The following is a 22,719-nucleotide window of genomic DNA, read 5'->3' as shown; positions in this document are numbered from 1 at the left end:
TTATTTAAACCAGTTTTAATATTTTACAATATTCCTACCTAAGGCATCGTCTAAAGATTAACAAAAATTTGAACATCAATTGTTGATTAACAAACGAGATACAGAACTTAAAGTTCTTTATAATATAATATTTTCATTTCTAATTTTTTTTCTCTGTAATAACTCTTTGAAACTTAGCGGAGATGATTTCTTGATTATTCTACCGGAATGTAAATTAGGAAGTTCGATAGGTCAGGAGCTAAGGAGGCAAATCTCGTGCGCATCCGTCCCTGAGTCTGATGCTAAGGAGGCCAAATATGCATGAAAATCTCGTGCGACTGTCGTTGTGTTTGACGTCAGTGGGCGAGGCCTATTGAAACTGGGGTGAGAATCGTCGGGTAATTTAAATATATGTCTGCATTTTTAAAGTCTAAATCTACAATTTTATTTCACAATGAAATGAAAATATAAGGAATCACTGTCAAGTTAGTCATATAAACAAAAATACAAAACAGGGATAATTTATGCATAACAGGCTTCGCCCGTTATGCAAATTATATTGTTTGTCAGTAATTCACTGCGTTTGAGTCATTGTTTATACGTATATGCTCTTGCGTATCGAATCCTTAATATATAAGGCTCGTCCCTTGTTTTTGTTTACATGTAGAAAATATCATATTTATAACAAAATAAAATTCAGCAAATCAATAGAAACTGTCAAATAAAATTTAAAATTAACCTATTTATTGAAAATATATACTTTGGATCGCTGCATTTCATTTCCGGAAATTTGCATAGCATTTCCGACATTTTTTGTTTGTTTCATTTCCGACATTTTTTGTCTTCATTTCCGACATAATTTTTTTTTGTTCATTTCCGGAATTTACCTGTGCGGCAATTCAATGTTTTCTAAGTAAAAGAAAATGGAATTTTTAAAATATTTACTGTGAAATCACTAATTTTTGTGGGGGGTTAATTTTCGTTGTTTTCGAGGTATGAAGAGACTCACGAATTCATGTCCATCACGAAATGTAATTTTTCATATGCACAACTACTAAAAAGTTCTTCATCCACGAAATCTAATCCCCATGAACCAACATTTTTTCCTTCAACCACGAAAATTTGACCCCACAAAAATATGTGATTTTACAGTATACCAAAATATAAATAAATTTTAAAAAAAACACATCTATTTATATATATATGCATACATGTCGCCCTAAGTCTAGGTAAAAGAGTTCAATGAGCATAAAATTTTTCACCACATTTAATGTGCACTAAATTAAATGTCAGTGACAGCACCATACTTATGTCCAAGTCACCGATAGATTTACAAAATTAGATTTCAATGATTTATTTATGATTTATTCCTTTAAATTCTTCATAAGTAAAGTTATTAAATCTGTTACTATAGGTACTACATAGGTATTTGAAAAATGTCGGAAATGAAATATTGATAATTACCAAATATTCCGGAAATGAAATGCACCCTTTGAACGAACCTATATTTGTATATTAACCTAAACAAAAACATGACATGGTCCTTGTTTACATAACCATGGTTTGGAGCTCTAAATTTGCCTTGTATCTCGACGACTGACATTCAAATTTTTAATGATCATTAGAAAGACCCTAGTTGAATATTTGTAAAAATGAAAATAATGAATTTTGAAATTTTAGCTGAAACTGTGTCCATGCCCCTTTAAATGATAACATGTATAAAATCGTGAGAAAATTATTTTTAAAAACTTGCTTTAAGCTGAGTATTATTATTATTGTTATTATTATGTTTCAATTTCATTATCGTTTCTCATCAGGTAATTGACAATTTATGGTAATACAAAAAGAGTGTACAATAGGTACTCCCCGAGCTGGGAATGTGTAAGAAATGAAAGAAAATCGTCATAATTTTTCGGAGAAAAATAACATTGTAAAAGTGCATGGTTAATAAAAATTGAAAAGTTGTTCAGCTAGTAAAATTTGTTTTGAATATGCTACAACTGCGAATGACACAAGGATAATGTTTTCTATATTTTGCACCGCGCCTTGCAATCTCTCACCAAGGGCGTGCTCTGGTTACAGTGTTGGAGTGGAGCATAAAATGCCCTCTGGTGAGCACTGGTGAGAGATTGCCGCGCCTTGCAGCATGGCCTACTTTGCAGAAATAGTGACATCACGTGACAAAGATCCAGGGGTATTATTATTATTATTAGGTTCATCTTGAGAGGCCTGCTACAATAAATTCTTTATCATTTATCTTTAAATTTGAATTAATAACATCGATGAATCCATTTGATGAGCAAATTTATGCACTAAAATTTCTATTTATTCAATTTTTAAAAATTATTTATTTTGCTTTGAAGGCATTCTGAAATAAAAATTATCACTATTTCAGCTTTGAATATCTTGTGCTTTCCTAGCATAGATGCTTTTTTCAGATTTTGAAAGTACTTTTTAAAATGTAGAATTTTGTTTGCGGTCGATTTGATGCTTTGCATCAATTCTACTTGTTGATTTTGATGAAGGGTTTTTGCAATGATTACTAAAAATAGAAATTTCTTTGAAATATATTTTCAAAATGGTACTTCTCCTACAATTTTGGTCTGATTGCAGTATAACTTGGTGCACAAGTAGACTACACTAAAATATACGATTCTGCATGTCGCTTTTTTTTATTTCAATGAATGAAATTTCTATGGTTACTAAAAATAAAAATTTCTTTGAAATATATTCAAAATAACTTCCTACAGTTTTAGACTGATTGCAATAAATCTTGCCAAGAAAAAGATTAAACTAATGATCACTTTTAAATTCATTGCTGTTGCTTAATTTCTAGTTCAAATGCTACTTTTTATGCCCCCGTAAACGAAATTTCGGGGGTAGGTATATAGTTTTTGTCGTGTTGTGTCTGTCTGTCTGTCTGTCTGTTTGTCCGCAAAAACTTTAACCTTGCCCATCACTTATGATTTAATGGAGCCATGACTTTCATATTTCACATGTGTATTGCTTGTGACAAGACTTTTCTTTCCTTTCTTTGGTACCAACAAATTTGACCTTTTGACCTTGATGTTGGAGTTTGATCCACTTTTACATGAAAATTTTAAAGTATTACTTTGGCCAAATCTTTTGAACAGTAGGTACCAGGACATTTATACTTGACATATATATTCTTTGTTGAAAGACCTTTCATTGAATACCAACAATCTTGACCCTTTGACCTTGACCTTGTAGATTTCCGTACTTGTGAGAAAACTTTAACCTTGGCCATTACTTTTGAATGGTAAGGGCTAGGGCTTTTATACTTCATATATGTAATTGTCAGAAGACCCTTCATTGGATACCAATAACTTTGACCCTTTGAGTTTGACATACTTTTAAAAAGCAAACCTTGACCATAACTTTTAAAGGGATAGAGCTAGTGCTTTCATAATTTACATATTTAATCCTTGTGACAAGACCTTACATTTGATAGCAAGACCTTTGACCCTTTGACCTTGACGTTGGAGTTTGGCCTCCTTTTAAAAAAATTAACCTTGGCCATAACTTTTGAACGGTTAGGGCTTCCATACTCTACATAAGTATTCTATGTGGCAAGACCTTTCATACCAATTACCATGACCTTTTGACCTTGACCTTGGAGATTTTTGTACTTATTGAAAAAACTTTAACATTGGCCTACTTTCAAATTTCACAATTGTATTTCCAGTGAGAATACCTTACTTTTGGTACCAATATCTTAAATTTGCATTTAAGGACAGATGATACAAACGAACTTTTGTCAAAAAAATTGAAAATAACAACTTGGGTCATGTTTTAATGATTAAAATGATTAAGTTTTACCGCGTAGTTTTCAATTTTTATTCAAATTTTCACAAAAATGGGATTTGAAGTAAGAAATATTTGTATAGATTAATAAGGATTGTTTCAGAGATACAGAATTTTGAACATCTTAGAAGGTTTACAATTTCTTTATATTTTAGAAATTTATTATTTGCATCATTTTCAATGAAAAAGGGCCATAAAATATATACCAATCCAGGCATCCATTTTTGTTTGTATCATCTGTCCTTAAGAAAAGTTTCATCTTCGCTATGTTGCCATACGGGGGCATCTGTGTTTCACTATGTACTGAATAATCAATAAATAGAAACAGATGATTTCCTTTTAAATTCTTGAGTCGGCCTCGCCATCGATAAAGCAGCTATTTCGGAAGAGATACCCTTGCTCATCATAACAAATCACTTTGTTTATCTGCTCCACACAAGGAGCAGGCAGGATTATTTAATAGAATTAATGTATTTTCACTAAATAAATTATCAAAAGCCCCATCCTTACACAAGAACATCTTACCAAAATGATCATGAAATTCACTACTCTGGAAGAATTTTAAGCAATTTTGCTCATCTTAACTAAATACTTAACTTCTTTCTTTATAACTGGCAACAAAAAAGAATATTTTCAATATGAAATCAATAGAGTTTCAAAGAATTAATGAATTTTCACTACAGTATATTATCATTTGAGCCCCTCCCTATAACACCAGGTCCCTGACCCAATGGCTATGAAATTCACAAATCTTGAAGAAGCACCCTTGCTCATCATAACTATGCATTTAATTCATCAGCTAAATACCGATGGGTAAAGGAAAATTTTTTCAAAGAATCAGTGCATTTTCATAATTTATAAATAGAGGAGCCCTAACCGTACACCTGAAATTCACAATTCTGGAAGAGACACTTTAGCTCATTATAACTATGTACATGTGGCTAATACTCAGGAGCAGAGAAGATGATTTTTACAAAATTTATTTTCACTATTTAATCATTATAGCCCCACCCTTAAATAAAACTCCTAATCCAGAAATTAACAATTTTTGAAGAGGCACTCTTGCTCATTATAACTATATATGTTGTTCGTCATCTTAATATCTAGGTTTTGAGATTTTCAAACAATTAATGCATTTTCACTACATAATAATCATCAAGGCCCCACCCTCATAACAGATCCCCTGACCCAGGGACCTTGAAATTCACAATTTTAGTAGAGAGCTCAATACTTATTCATCTCATGCTAATAGTTTGACTGCTTGGTGTCCAGGATTAAAGAAGATTTTTAAAGATAGCACTAAATTTTGATCGTTTAAGCACAATTCCTCATCCCCCAGGGGACAAGGACCGTGAAATTCACAAATATTGTTCCTCTTCATCCACTGATGCAAAACTCAAGAATTATTATATTGGTTCAGTGGTTTCAAAGAAGCTGAAAATATTCAAATGTTAACTTGATGCATGACTTACGATACACAGCAACCAACAAAAACAGATTTCAATAGGTCACCTGAGTGACTTAGTTGACCTAAAAAGCCCCAACCCAGTTCATTCTTTGAACTTTGGGTAGCTATGAAATTTATTATTTGTCCCTGGTACTTTCTTAAAAGTGTATTTAACTGTACTGTTGAAATTAACCCTTAAAGGAGAAGTACAAGACAGGAATTTTATACTATATATTTATTGTCATAATAATTTGTAGTTTAGTATTTTCACATGTAATTATTGTTATTATAATAACATTCTGTGATAATCTGAAACAAAAAAAATCAATATTGCTTTTGTTTAAATTGTTCAGTCAGCTTGTTGCATATTAAAATTCCTTGCTGTAAGCTGACTTATTCTTTTACTCCTAGAACTCCATACCCAATGTAATGGGTAACAACCTGCATTAGCACTGATCTCATATCACCGGTCTGTGCACACTGGTCTCACAGCAACTGTTTGACCTATATGTGCGATGCACCAACTTTTTCAGAATGATTTTAAGGTATTTCACAGTTCACTCATCACCACAGACAATTACTTGGAGTACATCAAACTTGATCTTTTCCTCATTTTGGCCGGAAAACACCTTCCTCCTAAAATCTCATTAAAATCACATGATATGGGAATCACATACTTATTTGTATATAGTTATGGAAGTGTGAAGAAAAGTGACTTTCCTCCTAAAATAAAATCTCATCCCTTTTTGCTGGGTGGAAATATTCAAAAAACTATGATGCTTTGATTGCCTTGGTGATAAAACATTGGTATTGGTTGAGAGTTTACAATTACAATGTATGCTACACAGACGTTATATGTTATTGTTTATGTATTATAGGCCTGGGATTGGAAGGAACTGCTACTACTGCTGGGGGTCAGGCTGATCATGCTGCCCCGCAGACTGACTTCGTCATCAAAACTGCCATCATTTGATGCCTCGGCCACTTTAGCTGAGTTCATTCCCATTTGTTCTGTCTCTTCATCAAATAATTCAATCTCTCTTTCCTGTCTTTCCTGTAAAGCACGAATCTGTTTTGTTCTTCCTGCACTGAATTTATTTCTTTCATCCTCCATCTTCAAAAATACATAAAGAACATGATTACTCCTCTATATAAAACACCTTATGAGACAATACTAGAATGACAAATTCAGAGAGAGGCCAACTAAGGGCTGTCATAGAAAAATTACAACTGCATTTATACATTCACTGTTATACGTAAAGACAGACAAAGTATGATAAACCTTAATTAAAAATTTTTTCTGTAATTTTAACAAGAAGTCTGTGAGCTAATGCTCACTAGTAATACCCCCGCTCTGATGTGAAAACACAGTATGTTGATATACACAAGTTCATTTATAGACAGACATATGAAGAAAGAGGAAATTAACATTGGATTTAAACAACAAGAGGCCCATGGGCCACATCGCTCACCTGAGCACCAAGGGTAGGACTAGTATAAAATGGCTTTTTATTGTAAAGTTTAAATCCAAAAGTAGTCCCATGACCAATCATGGATTTGCTATTTTTTAGAAAATGATTGAGAAGAAGATTTTTAAAGAATTTTCCTATATATTTCTATGTAAAACTTTGGTCGGCCACTTTGGCCCCGCCCTACCCCCGGGGGTCATGATTAGAACAAAATTGAATCTACACTACCTGAACATGCTTCCATATAAATATGATGAATAATGGCTTTGTCATTCTTGAGAAGATTTTTAAAGAATTTTCCTATATATTTCTATGTAAAACTTTGGTCGGCCATTTTGGCCCCACCCTACCCCCGGGGGTAATGATTTGAACAAACTTGAATCTACACTACCTGAGCATACTTCCATATATATATGATGAATTATGGCTTTGTCATTCTTGAGAAGATTTTTAAAGAATTTTATATATTTCTATGTAAAACATTGGTGCCATTTTGGCCCCGCCCTACCCCCCGGGGTCATGATTTGAACAAACTTGAATCTACACTACCTGAGCATGCTTCCATATAAATATATAATTATGGCTTTGTCATTCTTGAGAAGAAGATTTTTAAAGAATTTTCCTATATATTTCTATGTAAAACTTTGGTCGGCCATTTTGGCCCCGCCCTAACCCCGGGGGTCATGATTTGAACAAAATTGAATCTACACTACCTGAACATGCTTCCATATAAATATGATGAATAATGGCTTTGTCATTCTTGATTTTTAAAGAATTTTCCTATATATCTCTATGTAAAACATTGGTCGGCCATTTTGGCCCCGCCCTACCCCCGGGGGTCATAATTTGAACAAACTTGAATCTACACTACCTGAGCATACTTCCATATATATATGATGAATTATGGCTTTGTCATTCTTGAGAAGATTTTTAAAGAATTTTCCTATATATTTCTATGTAAAACATTGGTCAGCCATTTTGGCCCCGCCCTACCCCCCGGGGTTATGATTTGAACAAACTTGAATCTACACTACCTGAGCATGCTTCCATATAAATATGATGAATTATGGCTTTGTCATTCTTGAGAAGAAGATTTTTAAAGAATTTTCCTATATATTTCTATGTAAAACTTTGGTCGGCCATTTTGGCCCCGCCCTAACCCCGACATGATTTGAACAAACTTGAATCTACACTACCTGAACATGCTTCCATATAAATATGATGAATTATGGCTTTGTCATTCTTGAGAAGAAGATTTTTAAAGAATTTTCCTATATATCTCTATGTAAAACATTGGTCGGCCATTTTGGCCCCGCCCTACCCCCGGGGGTAATGATTTGAACAAACTTGAATCTACACTACCTGAGCATACTTCCATATATATATGATGAATTATGGCTTTGTCATTCTTGAAAGATTTTTAAAGAATTTTCCTATATATTTCTATGTAAAACATTGGTCCCATTGCTTGGCCCCGCCCTACCCCCCGGGGTTAATTTGAACAAACTTGAATCTACACTACCTGAGCATGCTTCCATATAAATATGATGAATTATGGCTTTGTCATTCTTGAGAAGAAGATTTTTAAAGAATTTTCCTATATATTTCTATGTAAAACTTTGGTCGGCCATTTTGGCCCCGCCCTAACCCCGGGGGTCATGATTTGAACAAACTTGAATCTACACTACCTGAGCATGCTTCCATATAAATATGATGAATTATGGCTTTGTCATTCTTGAGAAGAAGATTTTTAAAGAATTTTCCTATATATTTCTATGTAAAATTTTGGTCGGCCATTTTGGCCCCGCACCCCCGGGGGTCATGATTTGAACAAAATTGAATCTACACTACCATGTTTCCCCATAAGTTTCATCTTTCCTGGCACAGTGGTTCTTCGGAAGAAGATTTTAAAATATACCACTAAATTTTCATTAATTCCCATTATCTCCCCTTGAATCGTGGCCCTTCATTTGAACAAACAATCTCTCTTTCCTTCACCCAAGGATACTTTGTGGCAAGTTTGGTTGAAATTGTTTTGCGGTTCTTGAGAAGAAGTCGAAAATGTGAAAAGTTTACAGACAGACAGACGGACAGATGGACGCTGGACAAAATGTGATCAGAAAAGCTCACTTGAGCCTTCGGCTCAGGTGAGCTAAAAACTAGAACTGTCCAAACAGGACAAAATACCCCCGCTGGGTTTTTCAGAAGTAAGTTTTTCCTTAATAAAGAAATGTATCAAACATGAATTATAAAATTTTTCTTCCAGTGACCTTGAACTTCCCCAAATGACCTTGGGTCAAGGTCATGACACACCCTTGGGTCATGGGCAATCTTTGTGTGAAATGAAAACCTACCAAGTTTATCCATAAGAAAGATATGGACCAGACACAAATTATGAATTTTTTCTTCCAGTGACCTTGAACTTCCCCAAATGACCTTGAATCAAGGTTATGACACACCCTTGGATCATGGGCAATCTTTGTGTGAAAAAAAATTCATAATGATATACCGGAGACAAATTATGAAATTTTTCCCAGTGACCTAACAAATGACCTTGGGTCAAGGTCATGACACACCCTTGGGTCATGGGCAATCTTTGTGTGAAATGAAAACCTACCAAGTTTATCCATAAGAAAGATATGGACCGGACACGAATTATGAAATTTTTCTTCCAGTGACCTTGAACTTCCCTAAATGACCTTGGGACAAGGTCACGACACATCCTTAGGTCATGGACAATCTTTGTGTGGAGTAGTAGATTCTAATGTCCCTCTGTAAGAAAGATATGGACCGGACACGATTGCACAGAGAGCTAGACAGACGGACTGACGGACAGACAGACAGACGGACAAGGTGATTCCTATATACCCCCCCCCAAACTTTGTTTGCGGGGGGTATAATGAACTATATGGCATGCTTCAGCAAAGAGTGTGCTAAAATTCCAAGCATCTGAGATGAGTAGTTGATGAGAAAACTGTGACAAGAATTTGTTACACATGGTACAGACAAAAGCACAGATAACAAGGAAGTTGACATCAGATTTGAACAAAAATAAATCCCTCCATACGGCATGCCTCAGAAAAAAATGTGCTACAATTGCAAGCTAGAAAATTGTGACGAAAATTTGTTATGTATGGTACGGACAGATGCACTGGTAAACAAGAAGTAGACATCCGATTTGAACAAAAATGATTCCCACCATATGAAATGCCTCAGCAAAAAGTGTTCTAAAATTTCAAGCATCTGTGATGAGTAGTTGCTGAGAAAACTGTGACCAAAAATTTGTTAAGAACATACACAGGGACAGACAGACAGACAGACACACAAGGGTAAAACAGAATACCCCCTTCTCCTTCGCAACGGGGGTATAATAAATTTTGAAAATGCTGTAACTGCATGTCACAAGTATTGACTGATGAATCAGTAGACAGACAGACTAACATGATTCCTATGCTAGTATTTTCATGTTTAGAATGTTCATGTTTTCATTTTCATATTTTCATTTATACCATTTCTAGCTTGGAACACTTATAGCATTTCTAAGTAACATCTAAATCTGAAATCAAGGCCGAAATACAACATCGTCATCAACATCTTGTATCAGATGCTTCAAATAGTGGTAGTGACAACTCTTACCTTTTGCTCTAAGAGAGCCCTTCGTAATGACACCCTTTCCTCCAATTCTTTGCGTTCTCGTAGGTGCTGGGCTTCCAACTGCATTTTGATTTTGCTTTGATATGCCATTAATAACTCCAACTCCTGCTGTAGTCTTACTTTCAGGTCATGTTCCTCCTTAATCTGTGAGTCATCCAATCTCATCTGAGAGGGGAAAAACAAAAGTGGTCAAGAAATCTTTACTACAATTACGTCAACTTACACCATATTTAATATATATAGTTTCCATCATTGCATTGATTATTCATTGAAAAAAAAAAAAAAAACTTCATTCAATGTTGATGTAGGTTACTTATTTCATATTGTTTCTATTATCTCCTATTTCATTTACTAATTGTCTATAAAAAAAAAAATTGTGGAAAACAATATCATCAGTACAGACTTTCATGAATATGACATTTTTAGGAAGACAAGTTACATGTCACCTTCTTCTATATTATTATGTATAGGACATAGTGTCCCTACTTACGTTTTGCTGCTGCAGCATCTCTGCTATACTGGCCTCATACTGCTCTCCCAGAAGATTAAGTTTCCGCACTTGTTCTTCTTTGAGTTTTTTGCCTACTGCTTTCTGCTCATTTTTTGGCGTATTTGCCAACACATGGTCTTTTAGAGCTTTATATTGCTTTCTTTGAGTGTCTACAGCTTCATGAAACTGTTTTCTTATTTGAAGTTCTTTTTGCTGTGAAATATTAATAAATCACAATTTTAAAAATTTAAACAATGTATAGCCACAAACAAAGAGAATCTTACTAAATTTCTGATAAACAGAAGTTAAAACAAGAGGCCCAAGGGCCTTAATGGTCACTTGAGTATAAAACAAACACAAATTTGTCTCCCATATAATACCACACTTCTTTAAAACAGATTTTTTAAGAGACAATAAAATGAAAAGTATTGTAGATTAATTTTTGCAACATTTATTTTTCCAAGTTAGTTAATAAGTATTTACAAGAAAGAAATTTTTTTTATAGTAATACAATATTTTTTATTGCTGCTAGTTATATTTCATAGTACAAGTATCTGTGAGAATATGTTTTCCAGCAAACAGTCTAGTGTAAAAAGGAAAAAAATATTATATTCAGGATATTAGGATATTTCATGCAAAACAAAAAAAGATTTTTTAAAGTAAAACTCAAAATACGTCAGTGACTACATTTTTGTATATGTACACTCCACGTACATGTATATATCTATTTCATTTTGAGAAACCATGATCATCAGCAATATCACAGTAATTCTTTTTTTTTTAACTCACAAATTTTACCTTATTTTTACAACTACCACTAGCCTACCTTCAGACTCCTTGGCTGTTGTTTGTGTTCTAAAGCGTGTTTCTTCCTTAACTGCTGTTCCTCCTTTGCATTGTACTCTTTCTGGTTTTCTTTCTCTGTCTGGTGTTGCTTTTTTAAGTGATCGTCCTTCATTTTTTGTATAGCAGTTATTTGTTTATATTCTAAATCCTGAGTTGATTCGTGGTGTGTTATTAACATATTGTGTTCAAATTCTAACTGAGTCTGTTGTTTATTCAATAGCTGCAAAAGAAAGAGGTAAACATCCTTGATATATTTTCTAGCAATGTATTTAAGCAAATTACAACTTCAAACACATTGTGTTTGAAATTGAAATATATGTTCACCCAAATTTGCAATAGAATATTCTTGTTATACAGTTATTGCATCAAAAACCTGAACAAAACCTTTTATGAAACAGACATAGAAACTTACATCCCTGAGTTGATCCTGCATCAGCTTATGCATGGAGAGCAGTTTCCGTCTCTTGAATTTGCGAAGCTCGAACTCCATGGCCTCTTTATGTGTTTTAGCCTGTCTCTCCTCAGCCTCCTTTTGACGCTGCTGGAGTCGATCTTTGTGCGCTCGTAACGTATCGTCTCGTTCCTTCTTTGGTGTATTATTATCAATTTCCTAAATTAGTCAAATGAATTTTCAAATCAGGCAACCTTTTTTGTTTGCTTTGTTATTGATAATATCTACATATTGACCCCATTAACTATTGTAAAGTCACTCCTTTAAATCTCATACAATTACACCAGTATCATTGGTACGATTGGTACAATTAATGAGATGCTGCTGTACCTACCTTTTTCATCTGTTCTTTAGTGACCTTGTATTCCCTCTTCTGGAAATTGGTGAAGCTCTTCCTCTCTGTCTCCTGCTGTTGTCGTATCTGCTTGGCTAGCTTGGTTTCCATGGTCTGATGTGTCTTATTCTGAAAAGAATTGGACATTATTTTAAATGATTGTTGAGTTGATGAATAGTAAACAGCTGTATCTCCTTTTGCTAATGCTCTAAGTATGACGATATAGAAAAATTTCGGCTATTAAACCAATGTACATATGCTGTTTTAACCTTTAATCAATATGGTATACATAGTTCATATGAAAATTGTCAACAGATTATCTGAGATATGAGATATTTCATTTTACCTTCAGGCCTATTTAAACCATATAATTTTGCACATTTTTTAAAGTCCCAAAAAGAGTGTTATCTGAACTATATTGCAATTGCTTCCATTCATATGATCACAAATCAGCTGTAGTACCTTCTTTTCTACATCAGCAGTTTGTTTCCTACGTAATCTGTCTATTTCTGCAGCAAAGTTCTGTCTGACAGCATCATATTCCCTGTCAAGTTTCACTTTATGCTCTTCCATTTCTGCTGCAAATCTAGCCTCCATCTACAAAGATATAAACATACATGTATATAAAACATTGGTTTATCTGAATAACAGTCAATTTTTTAATAAATATAGTCAGACAATTCAAGTCAAACTTGCATTTCTACTTTAACGTAAAAGACAAGATAATTACATGCTTACATACTAATGTATTATCTAAAATTAATAAACTGTTCTGCATTCAAAAGAAATTTACTAGTTGCAGAATAATGTTTTTATTGTATTTCCTTTAAATGATATTTTGTTTTTATAATTACTTAAAAGCATAATGACTCTCTGTCTTATCTGTTGCAAAATAGCCTAAGAGCCACATTCAATATCTATTTTAACATTGCACTGAATCTAACATATAGAATGACTGACCTGTTTAAGCTGTTTTTGGTGCTGCTTCCTCATCCTCTTGTACCCCGTGAACTGCTCCTTCAGTTCATTACTCTGCTCGTGTTCTTTGAACTGTTTTGTAACTATAGATGTAGGACGTATTGTGGCAAAGTTATTGGTGTCTGGTTCACTGCGAGCACTGGCTTGGGATATCTGCAAAGGTCACATTATTTACATGCAACAACATATACTTTTCAACCAATACAGATTTAACATACATGCATTACTGTGATTTTTAGTGAAAATCTGTTTCAATATCACCACTGTTCCTTAAGATTTTCTAATATACATGTCTTGTCTTTTGAATCTTTCTTAAACAAAATGACATTACTTGCAAAATTCATCTAATCTTTAAATCCAGTTTTCATCTGACTTCAGATATGACAGGTCATTTAATTTTCAGATGGAGATTAAATACACAAAATTATTTACATAAAAAGTGTACATACCGATGAATGTCGGAAGTTGGTGAAGCCGGGCTCTTCACTGGGGGCTGTCTGTAGACTGTTCTGTGAGCTAGATTTGCTGCTTGTACTGACACCACTCTGATGACTGGCAATACTGCTGGATTTACTGCTGTCAATGTTCTCATCATCCTGAAAACAACAGACAAAATACTCAAAGTTAAATATCCAGATCATTTAACTTGTGCCTTACTGCCAGAGTTGATCAAGTTCCTGGAAGTATTAACTATGCCAAGAACAGCAAACTTATAACCAATGGATTACACCCTAGAACATCTCTCTCAAACCTGAATAATCTTATGCATGGACACAAAATACATACAAAGATTGATCAGCTGTGTCTACCTACGAGAATTGTCATATGTTTACCTGTGAGAACTGTCATATGTTTACCTGTGAGTTTTCGTCTGTGGAGATGTTGTCATCAGGACCATTGCTCTCTAAGTCTCCCTCGATGTCTTCTACCATCAACAGCTTCTTCATGCGACGATACTGTAGATGATCCAGCTTTCTCACAGCATCTTTTGTTCTTTGGATTAAGTCCAGTATAACATTACCAGGCCTGGACCTTGTTATAAATATATGCTGAAAACACAAAACACCTTCTTGTAAAAATATTTGCACAATTTCGACATACTTATTGAATCAGATATCAGAGAAAATTATTTTCAAGTCAACATTTAAACTGAATTTGAATGTGATTCTCCTTCTGGTCTTCAAATACAGTTCAGATGGATTTTCGTAATGAAATAAAGCTTCCTCTTTGTTTTAACATTTCAAAATACATTCCACATGTTCTTTGTTTTATGGGGAAGTAATATTTATCAATAAATTGACATTAAAGCTTGAAGAAACACTCACTTGTAATTGTTTATCTGCAGAAGGTCTATCACAGGAAGATTTGGCAAGGCAGGAATCAACAAAGCTCCGGAAGTCATCGGACCATTCTCCCCCCGCTAAGATCGGGGGGTCATTCTGTGCTATGTGGTACAGAGCACTCATTGCATTCATGTTAAACAATGGTGGCTTACGCTCAGCTGAAACACAAACAATACTTTTTTTAGCTTATTTTCTTAAGTTTTCTCTACAAAGAGTACTTTTTATTTTGATTCAATGTTCAATGAACTTAATTTTTTTTTATTTTCCGCTTTCCCTACGCCATTTTTTTTCTAATTTATTGAAAAAGCATGAATGAAGTGTTACTTTTACTACACAGCCAGGCATTAGTGGTGATTCAATGATCAGTGTTTTCCCTTTATTTCAAAGTAAAGGGTTAGAGTTAAGTTGTAACAGGCTAGGGGCTTATGAACAAAATCTCTGTGGACCTAACAACAAATTTTTATTTCAATGTGGCATTTTTGTCAATTGAAGGGGTCAATTTGGCCGGTAGCCAGTTCTTAGGGAAAACACTGAATGATAGACCTCCTTTAACAGATACTTACCCAGTTCTATACATGTGATGCCTAGTGACCAGATGTCCGCTTTCCCATCATACTGACCCTCGTCCATGGCCAGTATGACTTCGGGTGCCATCCAGTATGGAGTCCCAACAAATGAGTTAGCAGGACACACCATGGACGCTGAACCAAAATCAGCTGCAAAAAAAGAACATTTTGTGTTAACATAGATTTCCTAAAAAAAATTTAAGTCTGACATTCTTCTACTGGTAATCAAAACGTTTGGTGATTTCATGAATTTCAATCTTTGAATGGTTGAGAAGTAAAATAAAGAAAACGTCTGAATCATCCAGATTTGTAGATACACTAAGAATGAATCATCATTACCTAGCTTCACAATGCCACTTTCAGTGAGTAAAATGTTGCCAGCTTTGACATCTCTGTGGATTTTCCCTTGACTGTGTAAGTAGGACAATCCTTGTAAAGCATCATGACAAATGGCAGAAATCTCCACCTCTTTCAGGGCCTTTTTGTGAACTAAAATTTAAAAGAAAAAACAATGAGTTTTTGAAATATGCCACATCTCACCATCTTATGGCCAATGCTGATGTTTTCAAGAAAAAAAAGGTCAGACTCCAAGTCCAGGTCAGGAGGTCAAAATTGTTGCTACCCAAATAAAATTCTTGTTAGAAGAAATATGCATTTGAAATATGAAAGCCATGGCAAAAATACATTCAAAAGCTATGGCCAATATTAAGTTTTTACAGACAGCCAGATGGATAGAAAAACATAATAATCCTTTGAATTTCCATTAAATGAAGGTTGAAAAATTGTTTATTCAAAGATTATACATATATGTACACATCATTTTAAATTTATGTCTACACTCACGAATCACTTTTATGAAAATGTATGTTTTACTTTAATTTTTTAACCATGATGTTCATTAATTACCCTTACATTCAAGAACCAGTTTTATAAAAATATATTTTACTTCCATTTTTTTGACAATGTTAACTAATCATTGTTCTTTTTTATCATGCATATGAATATTTTCCATAAAATGGATATAAGAATTTTGCATTACATGTAAATTAATAAAATTTTGGCATTATATATAAAGAAATAATCAGTACAAACCTTCCACAATATCTGAGGCAGAACCTAGGCAATATTCCATAACCAGCTGTAAAATAAACCATTTATATGTTTAGGTAGCATATAATATAATAAAAACATAAAAATCGCTTTTGAAAATTTATCAACGATTATTTTTTAAATGTAGAATTATAAATTTTAAAAACATAAAAATCGCTTTTGAAGATTTATCAACGATTTTTTTTTAATTGTAGAATTATAAATTTTAAACAAGTTTCTTTATTCTGTTGCATGCAAGAAATGTTAAAATTAAAAGTATCTCAAATACTAAATTTTATGTAATAATACTTCAGATCAATACATATGATACATTAATTCTGTATGGGTATTGATTTTAATGGTATGTTCCCTATATTAACAGTGACCCAGCTCTATTAATGTCTCCCCTTACCCAGGCTGTGTGCTCCCTCAGGTAACATCCCTTGTAACTGATTGTGTGGCTGTTTTTGGTTGAACACAGAAACGTCACCTCCTTGATGATATCTTGCCATTTCTGTCAGAACAAAAATACAGAATAAGCAAGTAATATATATGCAAGAATTAAATATCTATGACATATTACAAACATTATGGAATTAACTTTCTCAAATATGAACTCAAACTTCATAAGACGTACTGATGGATTTTTTGATTACTTTTTTGTATTTGTTTTGTTTCTTTTGTTTTGCTTCAATTTAAAGAGAAAAACATTTGTGTTTCCAATACATCTGATAAAATTGCACAAGTGTCCTAGTACAAATACAATTTTTTTAATCATGAAATTCTTTCTTAGTCAAACTGATGGAGGTCTAAAAGACTTCCTTTTATTCATGATTCTGAATGCCTAAACTATACATCTAATAAATATTACAATAAAAAACTAAGGTTTAAAAAATATGTAACTTTGTAAAATTACTGACACTATCATACATAATACCTGTACTAGTTACCAGTAATAAGCAAAAAAAATTGTAGGCACAAAAATCACATTAATTCTATTCTTAATTTATTTAGTTTTCTATTCAAAAGAAACACTAAATTAAAATTGTTTTCCTCTATAATTTATAAATAAAATTAGCATTAGACTAAATAAGTAAATACCAGAGATTTCACATAAAAACTTGTTTCTGGTATTAACTCAATTAAAATGAATTGTTTTGTCATTACATATGTTTTAATATGGCTCCATTCCTTAAAATAAATGCAGACATTTGCTCTAATCTTCCCTCCTTTCGATTCAGTAAAAGAATAGGGGAACCTTCAAGCATTTTGAATGAATGAGGCTTAATGGTTATACTGATGATGAATGAACATCATCAATGGGATGCCATCTTTATTTATCATGAAGCCTGAAGGATATTAAACAGGATATGATTGAAACAAACAAACGTAAATCTTAATTTCCTATTGACCATATTTACTGTGTTTACTATTGTTCTTAAAAATAACTTGCAATATTTATCCAGTAATCTATAAGTTCCATTTTAATTGTTACCAATATAAATTTATCATGGTCTTTGACAACATATTAGGATTTAGATACTGTAGTATAGCATATGTAACCATGACCTTTTATAATGTATATGAGCGAAGAGCTATATATGAATAATCTTATGTAATCAGTTACAATACTCTATTTATACATGGTGACAATGGTCAATACATATGATTTGTGTTTCACATAGAAAAATTAAACAAACTGTACTTTAATCAATATGACTGTGAAAAAGGTTGGTTTACATGTTCATTCACGATTGCCTGTATTGTTTAATATCAACAAGAGCTTTAACTGGTTTATTTTCAAGAAAGATACATAAAATTAATTTACAAGAAATACACAGGAAATACAAGTATACATGAATAAAAATTCCTGCTTATAAGGCCAAGCTTACCTCAGCAGCCTGTTTTCCACTGTACGACATCTTTTTGATGGCCACAATTTCTTTCGTAATCTTATTTTTAGCCTGAAAATTCAAAACGTCAATGCATTAGTTTTTAACATGTTTATTGTTTAATACATACATGTAACAGTAATACTTCAAAAATCATGAACTATTGTAAAACCAAATACAAAACTTTGTTGAAGTCTTACAGCAAATCAATACTCTTATTTTTTCTTTTCACACGTTTCAATGGTGCATTAGCTTTAATCATTTTTTTCAAATATTGAACATTATTCCAAAATTTGTCAAAAGAGTAAGAGTACCTGATTGTATTTGAAAACAAATTAAACTCATATATTAGAAAATTCCCTCAATACTTCATATAAAGTAAAATACTTGGTGAAAAAGTGCTGCATGAAACAACTTCATTCTTTGTAAACATACTTCCTCTACTTACATAGTAAACTGCTCCAAAGCTGCCATGGCCGATTTCTCTGAGATCGTAAAATATACGTTCTGGATCTTCTTGAGAAAACAACGCAGCAACCTCTGGGTCCTTCAGCTGACCAGGGCGTGGTAAAGACGGCATGATTTTCTGTGATTTTTTCTACATATTTTCCATTTTCCACAGGATATTATTATATGGCAAGAGATCAATATTGGGTTTACACTGAAAATAAAATCAAACTATTAGATAAGATGGATTTTAACAATTTTATGCAAAAGTTGAATGTAATAGTCTTCAGTGACTCTCCAAAACTTGGAAGGGAACACTGAAGAACTTTGCAAGATTTAGTTTGATTGAAAAGTTTCAGAATTATTAATTTCAACAAAATAACAACTGTTCACAGATTCTTATTAAAAAATAATCTACCATGATTCACACATCTAAAATTACGACAATAAGATCTGTCTGATCTTCAGTAAATTTGCAATCATAAATTTTCAATTTAATAGGTATTTTCCCCCATAAACTCCCTATTAGTGGAGGAAACCCAGGCCCCCTTCTACCTTTTTTAATGTTCCCTTCTATTTTAATTCTTTCCTTTCCATTTCAGTTCTTAGGAAAAACCCTGCAAGATGCAACATGCATTTGAACGTTTTCAACCAGCAAAATTTTATTGCTTTGATAAGAGATAATTAAATTTAATCTTCCTATCATATAGTTAACATTAGTCTGAAATACCTTATGTTTTTCGCGTTCTTCCCCTGATTTTGATTTTGTACATGATTGACAGGAAAAATTGAAAACGGGTGCCATTACAAAAACTGGAAATTTGGTCGTTTCCAACCAGAGTTGATTTTCAATACTTGCGAACGGAATGAATTACCAAACTCACAATTTATCAATGGCACAATGCTTTTAGTACTCAGATGAAAAGAAAACATCACTCCCAGTTTTGATACAAGACTTGCAAGATTTCAAAAATGTACAAAATGAAAACAAATCTCCACAATCTGATTAAATGTTTTCATCAGATTGTATATTTTAAAAACCATCCATAAAACGATGGTGGTGAGTTTTTTGTTGGGGAGTTATTGTTCTATTGACAAGTTGCAGGTCTGACATTTAATTTGGTTCGAAGTACCAACCGGAGAATGGAGCCTCCTGTTACATGCAGCAAAATTTCCAATTTTCTTACCAATGGCATCAGTTCTGCCATTTTCGTTAAATATCAAAATCATGAAAAAAGCCACAAAAACGTCAGATTTTTTGGACTTAGTTCGCATGTATATTAATATAATCTACTATCAATATAAATATGTTACTGCCAGTGAATGTGGTTCCTGCCTTAACTTTCTGCTTTAATTTCTATTCAGGATGCATGACACTATCCACAATGTCTTTCTCATAATCATGATAATGAAAGTTACATGATTATAGGGTTGCAAACTAGCTTTACCTGATGCAAGAAGATCAGAATACAATATACTTATTCCACCAGATACATTTGGATATGTATATGTATGACAAAACAGTCTAACACATACCAATGCCTCAAACAAATCATCTCATAGTTAACTTCGTTATCATGATTATTTAGGCATAAAGAAAGGTGTTATTAATCTAACCTGCATCATAAATAAAGCTAGCAGTAGTTAACAGAATGACATGTGTAGATCTGACAGCACCATGCTCAATAAACCCAACAACATGCAGAGGTTACACTTCCTTAGGGCAAGCTTTCCCTCTGGGTTGGGAGAGGTTCATGTGTGTATTTTTAGTAACAATTAGCATTTCAAATGATCTAGTTACGTATCCCGTTATCCTTTCTAATCATTATAAAATGACCAACATCCGTTAAAATATCCACACCTCAGCCTAAGTAAATAAACACATAAAATACACACAGGAGTGGAAATCATCCAAAATTAGACGGGTCCCTGTTCAGTGTATGAGATCATACACGAATCAGTAAATCCATATGTTGCACTAAAAAGTTATGAAGTATATATACGGTTGCTAATAATTACTTTTTATAGGTTACTCTCACTTTCCAAGTCCAATGTTTTGGTCAACCCTCAAATTCTTTCGTTTTTCTTTTTTCCCTACTTCTAATATGGCCACACTTACGCATGCGCTGAACAGACCGGGGGACTTTGGCAAAATATTAGTGAATAGCTCGCTCTATTTCCAGAAATTTATGTCTTACCTATTATTCACAGCAATAACAATCTTCATTAGCTACGTTCAGTATATTGTGGAAATTTGCCGAAATAAATGTAGACTGTCGGAAACAAATAGCAGGTCCGCACTGAACAAATACCATAACATTGCAGGTGGTGGATCAAACATTTTTCATGTTAAATATGGAAATTTCTCAGAAACTCTTTTTGGACATTTAGGCCCTTCATGTAGTATCACAATATATCAGAAACAGACATTGCGTAGCGTGTCGCAGCATTCTTTTAAAACGGAAGAGGGTCACTCAGAAAACTTAATTTGCAAAGAAAAGAAAAAAAAACGCCTGCCGAAAAATACAAAGATTTAGGCTAAAAATAAATTTCATATATTTTTCATTAGACTACCTTCTATCTTCCATATTTTTTGACATTTGCTTGAAACTATAAACTGAGGACATCATACGGCATTATTTTTTTTATATCAAAAAATATTTTTAAAAAATAAAATAATAAAATTAAAAAAAAATAAGATGATGAATGAAACCGTTGGAGCTCAATTATAATTTTTTTAACTCCCAGAAATGTGAGAAAGTTTAACCAACTGCGACAGAGAAGTTGGGTGAAGGGGGCACACTGTCATTCAATAAAATTTTCCATTTAAAAAATACATAATTTTTACAAGGGCGAAAGATTACGCTAAAATGCAACAAAACTTTCCGTGATATTGTTGAAAACATTGATATTTTAACGTAGACGAAACCTTTTATTGGGGGTAACATTGTTTTATACGGTGATTTTTCCATATTGAAATTCTTATTGTCGAAATCGAAATTTCCCCAATCACATTTTTCTAAAATTAAATTGATATAGTTCGAATATATTGGCAATTGGTATGACACATGCGTATTTTATACTCCAGTATTAAGAGTATAGACATATTTGTGCCTCCGAATAGTTTTGAACCCGGGACCACCGGCATGCCAATCAAGTGTTCTATACCGATCGAGCTAAAAGGTTAACTCAGTAGCCCATCCTAGTGGGAAGCCATATACCAAAAATAAGCACATTGCCCACTCCAGGGATAGAGATGTCCTCATCTCTCTCTCTCTCTTTCTCTCTCTCTCTTGAGAGAGTAAGCGCCTGTGGGGCGAAGTACTGAGGGATGTCACCCAAATGAGAATGCACGGGTCCCAACGTGGGCGCTTTGAATGTACAGCTAAAGAGTAACCCACTAGTAGAAATTAAGTCATATATTTCACACCACCGTATGTCTAAATTAAGTTACCGCACATGCATGTTATATTTGGGGAACCCTTACAGCACGCATACAAGATAAAAACAAACATTTATACGATATTTTTAAAGAATGGGAGGCAGAAAGCTTAAATATCAAATTTTGTAAATATCTATTGGAAGCTGGGAAGAAAAGTACTAATATTGCAATAATTTCTGAACTGGGAAGATACCCTATGTATTTTTCAATTATTCAAAACATCTTATTATACTGGCATAGGTTGCAATCAAGTCCAGAATCTTCCCTGTTACATAAAGCATATACAGAAAATATTAACCTTAGTCAAGGCAATATTAACTGCTGGTACAAAAATGTAATTTATTATAGTAAGAAAATTAATCTCTCATTACCAGAATGTAAAACATACAAAAACACATTTTTAAAAAAACAAGTTAAGAAACATTTGAAAAAACACTTCCTACAATATTGGAAAATGAAACGTGAAG

General features: G+C 33.2%; 1 protein-coding gene across 1 annotated transcript; it reads right to left on the bottom strand.

Moving 5' to 3' along the window:
• Positions 1 to 5,471: 5,471 nt before the first annotated feature.
• On the bottom strand, positions 5,472 to 20,968 carry LOC134232555 (serine/threonine-protein kinase TAO1-like). The gene is made up of 18 exons (XM_062714538.1): positions 20,830 to 20,968; positions 18,812 to 19,024; positions 18,364 to 18,435; positions 16,884 to 16,985; positions 16,475 to 16,520; positions 15,722 to 15,871; positions 15,380 to 15,532; positions 14,799 to 14,974; positions 14,331 to 14,522; positions 13,923 to 14,069; positions 13,456 to 13,626; positions 12,958 to 13,092; positions 12,496 to 12,624; positions 12,123 to 12,320; positions 11,691 to 11,930; positions 10,865 to 11,077; positions 10,357 to 10,539; positions 5,472 to 6,365 (listed from the first exon to the last, which is right to left on the bottom strand). The coding sequence occupies exons 2-18, from the start codon at positions 18,941 to 18,943 to the stop codon at positions 6,117 to 6,119; spliced, it is 2,688 nt and encodes an 895-aa protein (XP_062570522.1). The 5' UTR covers positions 18,944 to 19,024; positions 20,830 to 20,968; the 3' UTR covers positions 5,472 to 6,116.
• Positions 20,969 to 22,719: the final 1,751 nt, after the last annotated feature.

Source organism: Saccostrea cucullata, unplaced genomic scaffold, assembly GCF_032062105.1.
Source record: "Saccostrea cucullata isolate Sc308-1 unplaced genomic scaffold, CSIRO_AGI_Scuc_v1 ctg60, whole genome shotgun sequence".
Taxonomy (NCBI): Eukaryota; Metazoa; Mollusca; class Bivalvia; order Ostreida; family Ostreidae; genus Saccostrea; species Saccostrea cuccullata.
This window is presented reverse-complemented; position numbering and strand designations above follow the sequence as displayed.